We start from the raw sequence: 12,647 nt of genomic DNA on the forward strand, positions 1-12,647 counted from the left end.
GTCGAAGCTGTCTGAGACCGACGGACGCAAAAGCTGTCTCTGCAAACATTCAGGTCCTCACTCCCACACACAGTCTCTCAACTCACTCTCACACACACACACACACACACACTCTACAGGCCATCAGCCTTTCTCTCATCATCACGGGTCGCCACAGGATGGGTTCTACAGTGGCCCTGATCTTCTCGGGCTGCCCGCAATGTGGGATCCGCGGCAGCCCTGCTACCAGGCTTCCTCCTCAGCCTGCTGCGACTTGGGATTCACGGATGACCATAAACGCTGCTCTTCTCCTGCACGCAGCTGATGCTCCTCCACCTTCCTGCCCGTGCGGCTCCGGCAATGTTTTTCTTCTGGGGCCGCGCGGGCAGAAAGGAGGAGGAGCACCTGCAGGTTTGGATGTGACCTTTTTCTTCGGGCCATGGTGACATGAACTCCACCACGGCCCTGCCAGTCTTCCAGCACAGTAGTTCCCTGCTCAGCCACCAGTGGGATGAGGTCCACCGGTGGCCGCATAAGTCTCCATGTCGGCCATCAGTGCCCCCACCCTATGGCCCTGTGCCCGGGGGCATTGCCCCCCCCCCCTCAGTATGCCACTGCTCATGCCCCCTAATGCTCAGCGCCCTAGGCCCAGGCCTAGTTTGCCTAGTGCTTCCATTGGCCCTGCATGCTGTTGTCTGTCAGTCAACCAATCTGTAATCCATTCTGCCACTTTGTGACCCACTTCCAGGCTTCTCATTCTATTCATGAGTCTCCTAAATAAGCCACATTGCGTGTTCTTCCTTGATCTAAATTTCTAGTTACCCAGTGACAAAAATCAATCAGGTTCATTTGACATGACTTTCTTCTGGTAAAACCATGTTACCTAGATCTTACAATCAGCTGGACTGTAGATAGTTCACTATCCTTTCCTTCAGCAGAATCTCCATTAATTTTCCCACACTGAGGTAACCATTTGTACCATTTTTGTGAAGTGGGACCAGTCTTGCGGCAGCACTCCCATTTCCATAGATCTGCATTGTGTAACTTTATCAGAATCAGAATGCATGTTATCTACCGGACATTCACCATATTATACACTTACATTTAAGTTAGCATGAAATGGAAAAGTTTGCTTTTTCCTGCCAGTTTGTCATACTTTCTATTAGCAACCCAAGAATCTCCCCAAAATGGTTTCAGGGTTTCTTAGGATGGGGAACAGCTCCCATCACAATAATAATAATAAAAGTAAGATAAAATTATAGTGCACAGAAATAAAGGTTAACAAATAATTGTCCCTGGTCAGATTAATTTCTAGTCTGGTGCAATTTCTCCTCCTTTCACCAGGAATATATACAATTTTTCCTACTTATTCATTTGTGGAAGGAAAGTCTTTCAGCTTTGGGAAATATGTATCTCTGATACCTTTGTATTTTGCATAGTATGCGTGGAAATACATTTCCGTTTGTATTTCTTCACTACTGCATTACATATAAAGTCTGGCTTCTTGGGGTTGCGAGGTCAGTTTGTGTGTGCATATTTTTATTTCTAGTCTGCTGTATTTGGAAAGGATCTGTCTGTGTTTTGTATCATGCGACAGAGATGAAGTATTCTGCTACTAATAGTTTTTGTGAGGCTCTGTACCAGTCTACTAGCGTACAGCACAGAAACTCCATGCCGATAAGACTGCCAGACTCAGCAAAGTAATATTTCTTTCCCTTTTTCAGGGCTTCTATTTTCATTCACAGAGAACCTAAGGGGGATTTAAATTCCATTCCGGAAGTTCACGTTTCGGGCGCTGCAAGTCGGAGCTTGAAGTCCCGTCCTCCCAGCAGAGGCCCGACGCTAGGTCTGAAGCGTTTGCTGATAAAACTACAAACCCCGGTGGACGTCAGAGCTGAAACGCATGCGCAGTGCTGATCAACGTTTGAACCGGTGGCGTTGTTATTGACGCCATATTGGAAAAAGCAGAGTCACAAAGCACCGAGGACAGGGAGAGTCAGTGCTTTTCCTCCCGGCCTTGAGGAAATCTCTCTTCATCCGTCACCCGGGAGACGTTTAACCGGCAGCAGGCCGACGCGTCCACATCTTGCGAGATTCTGGGCTTCCACCGGAGAAAGAGTGAGAAGCAACAGTAGCCGCCCCATCCAGTCAGGCGAGCCCGGCTCTGGCGCGGCCCGTGGACCCGGTTGAAGCGGCCGTTGCTCAGGGGAGGCCTCGCTCCGGCTCCGTGGATTGGGATTGAAACGGCCGCTCCTCCTCGAGGTCATGGCTTGCGGCGCTACGCTGAAAAGGACTCTGGAGTTCGACCCGCTACTGAGCCAGGCGTCCCCCAAGCGCCGGAGATGCGCGCCCCTGTCCGCGCCCAGCGCCGCCGCTTCCTCCCCGCAGAAGAGCCTCCGCATGGAGCCCTCGCCCTTCGGCGACGTGTCCTCGCGGCTCACGGCCGGTGGGTAGCGGGAGGGAGGGAGGGAGGGGCCGCGGGGCTCTCCCCGTTGTTGGTTTTGTGCTCCAGGAGAGTTCTCGCCTCCTGTCCCTTATTCCCGGCCCGTCTGTTTCTAAGATGCCGGGCGTGTTTCTGTGTGTGTGTAGAGCTGAGGGAATGAGTCTCGTACTTGCCCGGTCTCCGACTCCCTCCGTTTTGTGGCTTATTTCCAGTCGTCCGTCCCCCCCCCCCGAAATCGCCCTGTCCTCCTTGTTTTTACAGCCCTTGGGGTGTGAAGGGGGATCTACCAGATCCCCGTGCGGGGCTGCTACTTCGTGTTTCAGTTAGGGAGTGGGTAGAATGTTTAGTCGCCGACAAAACCTCATTGCCTCCCAAAAAAAAACCAAGTACTGGTGTGCTATGATGATGCAGGGGGAGAGAAAAAAGGAATTCGATACAGAATTAATGGATAATAAAAAGTAAGGCCCGATCAGGATCCTTTTCGACCCTCTGATGTATACCGAAAATGTGGTTTGGACATGGGTTCAAACCATAGCATAAAAGGTAGCTTTGCTAAGAAAACGTTTGTCCTGTAAACAAATGGCGATCTTGGACTGTTATTAATCTGCACAAATGAGTTTACCGGTAGTTGAGAATTTAAAGGGCTGCAGAAGGTGTGACTTGAGGCATAAGCAACTGTCGCCGACATGTCCAATCCATCGCCTGCTTCCTGCAATTTCCCTATAGTGTCCTCTTGCAGATGCACATTAATAGTGTTGGAGCAGTGGGATCTGGTATGACTCCTTTGTATTAGTGACACAAAGATTTTATTATAAAATTATTATTATTATTTTTTTTTTTTTTTACAAAGGGAGCTAATGAAAATTTTGCTGACTTTAAACTGGATTTGAGTCCTTGCATTTCAGACTTTAGATCCACAAAGGGTCCAATAAATTAGTGTTAAGTGCTTTGCATATTTGGGCCCTTGCTCATCATGGCTGGGCTAATTTGATCCATTAGCTATGATCACCCCCTGCCACCTAATTCCTCATATATACAGAATCTGTATATATGTTTTGAACGGGAAGTCTTGGAGCGCTGTAAAAGTTAAAATCAGTACTGTTCCTTAACAGTTGTATTTTTGGGTCTAAATGTTGAATATCATTTTGATAGTTTTGTATAACTTGTATGTCAGAAGTTACCAATTCTTACAAAATTTAAAATGCAACTTTTGTTATAGTATGTGTCAAAATAGCCTCTCTTCAATGTTGGCTAAATCAGATTTTGTATTTGATACATACTAGTCATTCCTTCAAAATCCAATTTACTTAAGAACATAAAATATGCTATGTTAGGTCAGACCAAATGACAATGACTAATGCAGGTCACTAGAAAGTATCCATCAGATCTTGAGTAGATGCATTCCTTTTTGCTCACTCCCATGGTTAAGTAGCGGATTTTCCAGATTTGACCTGGCTAAAAGGTAAATTTTAAAAGCTGGATGGACACCAAAATCAGGAGATAGGCGCACACGAGCATCTGCACCTGATTTTATAAGCTGCGAATGTGTAAATATCAGAGGAAGAAAGGGGTGGGATATGGGTATTGTAGGGTGGGGCCAAGAAATGTGTGCAGAAGTACCTACGTGCCTGGACTTGCACCCAGGTATATTTGAGTGTAGTTACTTCTGCTATAGTAGAGGTGTAAGTCTCAATAAAACTTCTAGGCAAGTCTGAAGTGTTTGAGGGGGTCTGGGTTAACTGGGGGGAGAGCAAGCTAAAAATCCAGGATATGGGGGGGGGGTATGGAGAACCTAGCTGTAAACTTGGCAGACTGGTGAAACTGGTCATGGTGTAGATGTGCACCCATTATAAAATTCCCTCACTTGCCCCCTCAAATCCAGTATTACTCTGTTGTGCGCACACACACTTGTAAAATTAGCATACATACGTGCCAGGGCCATTTTATAATATAATATAATATGTGCGTGCAAGATATAAAATTTCCATTTATTTGGCTGCTTGCCCATATATACATACGCAAGAGCTCCCGTGCACATGTTTGAAAATTACCATCTAATTGTTTATGGGCTTTTCCTTCAGGAACTTGTCCAAATCCTTTATAAATCCAGTTATGCTGAATGCCTTAACTCATCCTCCAGCCCTGTGGCTCATTATAGCAGGATTTTTAATGCTTGTTGAAAGACATGCTGGGTCCTAAAGTTAGTGGAAAATAAATGCATTATAGTCAATTTAGTCCATTGACTGGTATCACAGTATCCAAATCCTAGATCAGACGTTGAAAGAAAATTGTCTTTCTGTGGGAAAGACTTATTTTTTCATTGTATGCATAATAACAACTGTTGAATTCTAGTTGCCTATGGGCCCTGTATAAAGTTTCTTTCATTTTTGTTTCCACAGAGAAAAATATCAATGATCTTAGCTAGAAAGAAACATTCAGGCATGCAGTGAGTTCTCTGTGGTGAAGACTAAATCACATGGCTGATTTGGAGTTTTGTATTTATAGATTTATTTTAAAAGGCATTTATATGGGTAAAATTGCTTTGCCCATAATAAATACTGGTTTGTAAGACTACCTATGCAATATGTCAGAAACAATGCATGCATACACCTCTTGTACATGTATTTTCCCCCACATATCGGAGAGGTAATCTGGGCAGGAATTGGACTTTAATAGGAGTCATGTTTAGAAGTCTGTGCATAAATTCACCTGAGGAAACTACCAGCATCTATTTTCAGGTATAAATGTGAGTAGTTTCCAGGAATAATTTTTAAAGTGGAAGTACTTTTGCTTTAAAAAGTTAGGTAAAATGTACATGCAGACTTTACACCAACTGAAATTTGACCCTAAATGCATATAGAGGAATGCACATATGTTGACTAGAATGTGCCATTTAGAAAAAATATTGTAAGGTGACTTTGCTAGAAATAATAGCTTGGTATAGGCAGAATAAGGTTTATTGCAAACTAGAAACTTTCCTTGGTGCATCTATTTAGAGTTAAGTAATCTTGGGTGTGCTTTTGTCATAGTTGGTTAATGTTGGTTGTCACAGAAGAAGCCAGAAGCATGTATTACTGTAGTTTTTTTTATAAGATGGTTAGTTAGAAAGTTCACCTTCTGGTCCACTCCGCCACTCTTCTCCATGTTACTTAAATAGTATTAGCTAATTCAGTTAACAGAACAATTTGGTAAAATCACGCAAAAAGAAAATGCTTAGATTTTTCATTCCTGAGCGCACTTTGGGGTACATTTTAAAAGACAGTGCTTTTGTTCGCATCAGGCGCGATCAAAAGTACGCTGGATTTTATAAGATACGCGCGTAGCCAGCGCGCGCAAGGGGGTGCACATTTGTGCAACTTGCGCGGGCCGAGCCCTGCACACGCTGCCCGTTCCCTCCACCCACCCCCCCCCCCCCCCCCCACCTTTATATGAAAAATTACTACTGCCTCGGGCAGTCGGGGGCCACACCCTTGACCGCCCCTTTTTGCAAGTCCCAGGGCTTGCGCGTGCCACCGAGCCTATGCAAAATAGGCTCGGCGCACGCAAGGGGGTTTTAAAAGGGTTACGCGCGTACCCCTTTTAAAATCCAGCCCACAGTGTGTCGGATTTTTGAAAGCTCTGATTTTTTTAAAAATTTTTTTTTAGCCATTTCTGCTCTTATAAACACAAGTGATTAGAGATTCTGCTGTGATGATCCTAGTCCTGGGAGAATTCTGCGCTACTGCAGAGCACAGAATTTGCACAGAATTCCCTCCCCCGCGCAGAATTGCCAAATTCTGCGCAGAAAATGGCAGAGACCCTGGCATGCTGTGAACAGCACGTGCGAAGATCAGTGTGCCGCGAACGGAGTGTGCGCCATTTGCAGCGAAGATGAAGGCCCCCTCGTGCCATGGGATGCGCTCCGCTCGAGGCAAAGATGAAGGTCCCGGTGAGTGTGTGTGTGTGAGGGAGGGAAGTGTGAGAGAGGGGGGGGGGATGCTTGAATGTGCATGCCAGAGAGAGGGAGCCTATATGAGGAGATTGTGAAGGAGTGTGTATGTGTGTGAGAGATTGGGAGCTGGTGTGTATGAAAAAGGGGTCATGTGTTTGTGAGGGTGCTAGCTTGTGTGAAGGGATTGTGTATATGTGAGACATAGCCTGTGTGAAGGGGTGCATGAGAGAGACATAGGTAGCCTGTGTGAAGATGTATGAGTGAGAGAGGGAGCTTGTGTGGGTGTGTGAGTGAGGGAACCTGTGCGAGGGGATGTGTGTGTGTGAGAGAGAGGGAACCTGTGCGAGGGGATGTGTGTGTGTGTGTGAGAGAGGGAACCTGTGCGAGGGGATGTGTGTGTGTGTGTGTGGGAGAGAGGGAACCTGTGCGAGGGGATGTGTGTGTGAGAGGGAACCTGTGCGAGGGGATGTGTATCTGCACTAGAGAGAGGAAGCATATGTGTGAGAGAGGGAGGGACAGAGGGAGCTTGTGTGAAGGGCAGTACTGAGAATAGGGTCAAACTCTGGGACTGGTGATAGAGTGGAAGGGGTTGAGCCTAGAGGTGGAGGAGTTGGAGCCTGAGAGGGCAAAGTAGCCAGGGGAGTAGGGAGAGCGAGTGGAAGGGACACTTACAGTGAATTTCTAGGGAAATTCTGCATCTCTAATTTTTTTCTGAATTTAAAATATAATTACTTAAAGACTGTCATGTAAATTATTTTGACCAATATAAATTTTGCAGAATTTTAAGTTTTTGTGTACAGAATTCCCCTAGGACCTAGTTGCCATACCTGGTCATACCAAGGGTCCATCAAGCCCAGCATCCTGTTTCCAACAGTGGCCAATCCAGGCTACAAGTATTTGGCAAGTACACTTGACATGAACATATGAAGCAAAGCTGGAATGAACACAAGGAATTAGACTTTCAAATGGGAATAGGCACCCATAATAAAAATACAAACAGTTGGGAGGGGGGGGGGGGGGGCTCAGATATCCAGTTAAATCGGGGGGGGGGGGGGGTGTAAACCAGATTCCAACAACAATCATTGTATATCTTTATTTCATAGACGAAATCTTCATCGGGGTTATGATGTGCATGTACAAGTTTGATCATAATTGCGTGCATAAAGACAGATTATCCTGTTTTTTCCGTCAAAATCTGAAAATGCTTTTTGTATTTTCTGTTTTTTGGCTTTAAAAATGACTAACAGGTAAACACAATTCACTTCAGAATTGTCTTCCATAAAAGTAAAAGAGAAACTAGTTAAAAGCATAAGATTCCCCCAAAAAAAAGGAAAAGGAGGGGAGAAACTATCTATACCAGAACTAGAAAATTATAAGCGAGGGAACTTGGTAGGTCAAACAGCCACCTACCCAGGGCCGCTCTTATCTAAAGGAAGCGGGGGGTGGGGGGGGGATATGAATAGAGGCAACCACTTTGGGGGGAGCCCTATACTGTCGTGGTAGCTCTATCCCTAACACTATAATTTCAATTCCAGAGCCCCACGGCTGTTGATTTTTCCCTGGGCCCTACACCTTCCTAAGGTCAGCTCTGTACCTACCGTATGTTCAAGAAATACATTTGGAGAGAGCCCAACACTGCATCCCATAAACATTTTATTAATACTATGAAAGATCAACCACATTTACATGCACCTTGACAAGCTGCAAAATATAACTGATAATGTCTTTGTTTGGTACAGTCTCTACAGAGTATTCTGGTTCCTGTGTAAGACATCAAGTTTATTCTTGAGAGGAGGCAATTTCCAATGATATAAAAAAACAAGCCTTTTGTCAAGTTTATCTTTTTGGCATCTGAAGGCATTCAGTCAAATCTCTTTACCAATTCCAAGTCAGAGAGAAGCTTTATTCTTGGGTAACTTATAAAAGTATTTGTTGCACACATTCTGCAATACTACTTCTGGCTACAAGCATTTGTTTCTAACTAGTGCAGCTTTAAAGGCATCAAATTCTCCCTTTTAAGCCTCCAACTTTTGAGCATGGTCAGCATCTGCAGTAATACACTGTTGGGTCTCTACCTTGCCCTCTAGTAGCTCAACTTTATTGCTAATTTTGTGAATATCCAGTAGTAAGTTTTTTTCTAAGAGAAAAAAAATTCACAGTATCTAAAGTAATGAGTGCTTTACTGACCTCCCCTTCAGCTATAGAATGTCTGTCTGATGGAACTGCTCCGGTGCAGTTTTTAGTGGTAGATCCTGAGCTAATATCTCTACAGCCATCTCCCTAGCACTAGTATCTGATAAAGTAAGTGCTGAGGGTCTTGGCTCCTATTATTGCCAGAGCTAATGGTCTTGTCCCTTGAAAGGGACCCTTTGCTGACTTGACAATTCACTGAACCAGAGGAATCCCCAGTTACATCGCAGGACAGATGAGTCCATTGGACCATGTGCAGTGCCTTCCGAGGGGAAATGGCACAGTCGCTGCAAAAGCAATGAGACTCTCCTTTAGGCCAAAAAAAACAAACACAGTAGTAGCAACGTCCTGGAGGATGAGACCCACACTAATCACTTGTGGTCACCTTGTCTCGTGCATTGGCGGCAAAATGTGTATTTGATTTATATTCTGCCTTTCGAGCACTTCAAAACATTACATTCAGGTAATGTACTCTGTCCCCAGAAGGCTCAACATTTTTACCTGCGACAATGGAAGGTGGAGTGTCTTGCCCAAGGTCACAGGGAAGCAGCAGCAGGACATTTATTGTATAAGAGGTCTGCTCAATAACTGATACACGGGTACTTTGCCACTCCACTTTATTAATTTTCTTTCACTTGTTTAATAGTACTGTTTTTCACACACTAAAGAACTCACCATGTTCATGCTTTGGCAGGAACATGTGGGATAATCTTGTTTGTATACGCAGGTTTACCCTGGTAGCTGTCTACCTTTCATGACTACTATACCTCATTTAGGAGTGCAGGATGTCTTGTGCATTCTCAGGTTCTTCAAAATTCACAGTATATCTAAAGGTTAGCAAAAATGTTTACTTCTGGGCCTAAACATTGTATTGCACCAAATATATAAATATATCTGGCATTTTATTTGTCAAAACACAATATATGGAATAACTCTGCTTTGTGACTTTTAACATTGTGCCTTGCCTAGAATTTTTTTTTGTATTGATTAGTATACTATAAATACAATTGAGCAAAAGCACTTATGTATTGCAATTTAAATTACTCAGATGCAGCAGCATGCTGGCCTGCATGGGTGAATTCAGCTCCTGCCAGTGTGGCCAAGGATGTCGCCTCCTTTCAGCCTACATTGCTGGGGCAAAAAGTTGGCGGGAGCAAGTGCTGGTCTTGTGCGCATTGGACTCTCCAGTCTTGCATGCCCTTGGATGTATGCATATCCTGTTTGAAAACCCCTGATCTAAACAGTTGTGTAATTCCATTGTAACCCTGATACATTTTATATGGAATCACGACAGTTGATTTATACACTTAGTTTTAATTTTGTAATAAAAGATGTATAGCTTTTTTCCTTCCCCCCCCCCGCAAAAAAAACCCAACCCCTGAAGTCACAAAAGGAACCAGTCTAAACAAGAAATGAGTGGTTTGTGAATAATGTGGGCATGGTAAGCTTTATTAAAGTATTGAGGTAGGTAGCATGCAGATGGAAGTGGATTTTGCTGCAGCCCATCAGCATGGTCCAAACTTGAATTTGTATTTGCTGCATCGCACAGGAAGATAACAGTAAAATGGATACAAGCAGATAAATACAAGATTCCCCCCCCCCCCTTTAGAACCTGCAAAAAAAAATTTGTAATGTAAACCAATTCTAATAATTGGATCATTTTTGAAACTGTTTAAATTTTATCTATCGCCTATTGAATATTCACAGGAGAATATTCCTCTCCCCCCCCCCAAACTCAGGGCTCACAGCCCGGCTTGACACCTGTTTGCCCCCCCTACTACTTGACAAGTTCTGGCATGCTCTTTCAGGCTGCCCCCCCCCCTTCCTCTCTCCAGTCTTACAGCTTTGCAATTTGCAAACAGTACTTCCTGTGGCCGGAGCTGCAACAGCTGGTCCCAGACACTACAGAAAGCTAAATGGATTATTTATAATCCAAAAAACTGCTTTAACACCAGTAATTGCTTGTGTTCAACAATCAAGCCGATAGAGCATGGACGCACTAAAAAAAAAAATGCATCCGATTCGGCGCCTGCTCTCAGAAAACGCGCACAGCTCCCTCTCCTGGGCGCATGATACACCAAGCAAATGAGGGTTCGCACTAAAAGGCGCTAGGGATGATTTCGCACCCCTAGTGCCTCCTTGGCCCAGGAGAGGTGGCTGTCAGCGGGTTTGGAAAACACTCTCTCATTTTTAGGAGCGTCTGTTTTTCCTAACCTGACCCACTGGCTTAATCTTTTTATTTTTTTTTACCTTTTGGTTCTTCCAACTTAATATTGCTACGATATTAAGTCGGAGGATGTACAGAAAAGCAGTATTTTCTGCTTTTCTGTTCACTCTTTTGGGTGAGGGCAGGCGTTAATTTCTGAGCATGAAAGGTGCGGATCGGCCGCACATTTTTTTTTTTCAGTATCCCGGTGAATCACTAATAGACTCATCAACATGCATTTGCATGTGACGAGCGCTATTAGTTTAGGGGGTGGGGTTAGATGCGTGTTTTCGATGCACTAAACCCCTTACTGTACAAGGGATAGTGGACATGCGTCCAACTGAGCGCACTTTACAGTATTGGCCTGAATGTATGCAAACCACAAAATAATGTGAAACAAAGCAAATAATGACAACCTTGATAATTGCTGTAAGGAAGTTTGAATTGCTGATGGTTTTGTTATTTTGGCCAGTAATAACTGGAATGTTTTAACTTCAAGGCCATGTTTATTCATTGCCACAGGCTATGAAATGGCATTAGTTCTTTTTTTTTTTTTAGACCAAGTCATCATTATTTGCTGTGTGTTTCACACTTTGTGGTATGTGTATGTAAAATATATATTTTTTTCTTCCAACATGCAGTTGTACTTCTAATATAGACTGAAGAATGAGGTTTCCTCATACTGCAGAGTTGCATTATTGGGCTCAAACTAGGAATTAATGTTAGATATGTCAGTGTGACATAGCTAGGGCCTTCACATTTACACCTGGAGCTATGCCTGCCACTCCATACAAAGGATTCAAAAAATTCAGGCATCCTAAAGTGATAAAATTGAGAAGACCATGATCCTTTAACTGGATGTGGTATCCCTTTACTTAGGTGTAGGGTGTCTTTGATTATATAAATGTGTTGAGCAAAATGGGTTCTGTTTCCATGATATTGAATTTACTAATGCTTAGTTTTTATGTAGAAAGTGATTTTGAAGATTAATGGCCTTGTCTAAAATGCTCCCTGTTTGATCTTTCATACTTTCTTCTGGAAATTCTGACATTCTATAGCATCTGCACTATGGTAATGCGTAAATTTGACTTGAAATGTTACTATGTGAAGCAGATAGGTTGGTTCTGGTTATATTTGTTGGCTTAAGATAGTGGCTCGGCTAACTCAACTGTCAACTTTGCATTGCCCAACTGTGATGTGCTTTACTGCATTTTTTGCAGCATTAGAGCTAATACACTTCAAGTGATCCATAAACAAATGCTAACCTTGTTAAACATGCTGGAAACTTGCCACTTTTCTTGGCAATAAACTTGAACACATCCCAGTTGCCAAAGGACAAAATTTGCTCTAGGGTTCCTGCAGAGAAACCTGTTCACGATGCATTAGAATGAGACCTTTAATTTTTTCAAAGGGAAAAATTATACACAAGATGAAATTTATATCTAAAGGAACAATTTAATGTTGGTATTTGAACAGCTGTTCTGATTTCACAGCGTATTTGGCAGCCAAACTGTAATTTTTGGGTTTCTTATTTGCACTTCCTGTGAGTTTTGTTCCTAGTATTTGTGTCCAACTTGCATCATCTGTTCATGCCACAGATATTTCACAGCTGTAAGAAACTGCAATTTAGCTTTGTTTTAAGTCTCAAATTAACTTTGGTCGGTAAAATGTTTTTGGATTTAAAGTTGTCACTTCTACGCAGCCAAGGCACCTTTACCCATAACTCATGTACCTATATTTCAAGTTACTGATCTAAAAAGCTAATGCAGTAGTTAAAAATCTGTCATGCTTTCAGGACTTGACTGGATGTAGAGGAGATACTGATAAATAGTTTTAGATTAAATATGCTATGTATAAAAAAATGTGCTTGGTGGGGCTGGTTGTCAGTCTGTGTGGAG

At 43.3% G+C, this 12,647-nt stretch overlaps 1 protein-coding gene across 2 annotated transcripts in view; it reads left to right on the forward strand.

Moving 5' to 3' along the window:
- Nucleotides 1–1,882: 1,882 nt before the first annotated feature.
- The window catches only part of LOC115087829 (akirin-2-like), a 61,120-nt gene continuing 50,355 nt past the window's right edge, over nt 1,883–12,647 (forward strand). Inside the window, exon 1 of one of the 2 annotated variants that reach the window (XM_029595432.1) lies at nt 1,883–2,425. In XM_029595432.1, coding sequence (XP_029451292.1) covers nt 2,245–2,425 — 181 coding nt within the window. In that variant the 5' untranslated portion in view covers nt 1,883–2,244. The remainder of the gene's footprint in view (nt 2,426–12,647) is intronic. The other variant, XM_029595431.1, reaches the window with a different exon arrangement.

The sequence above is a fragment of the Rhinatrema bivittatum genome, chromosome 3 (assembly GCF_901001135.1).
Source record: "Rhinatrema bivittatum chromosome 3, aRhiBiv1.1, whole genome shotgun sequence".
NCBI lineage: Eukaryota > Metazoa > Chordata > Amphibia > Gymnophiona > Rhinatrematidae > Rhinatrema > Rhinatrema bivittatum.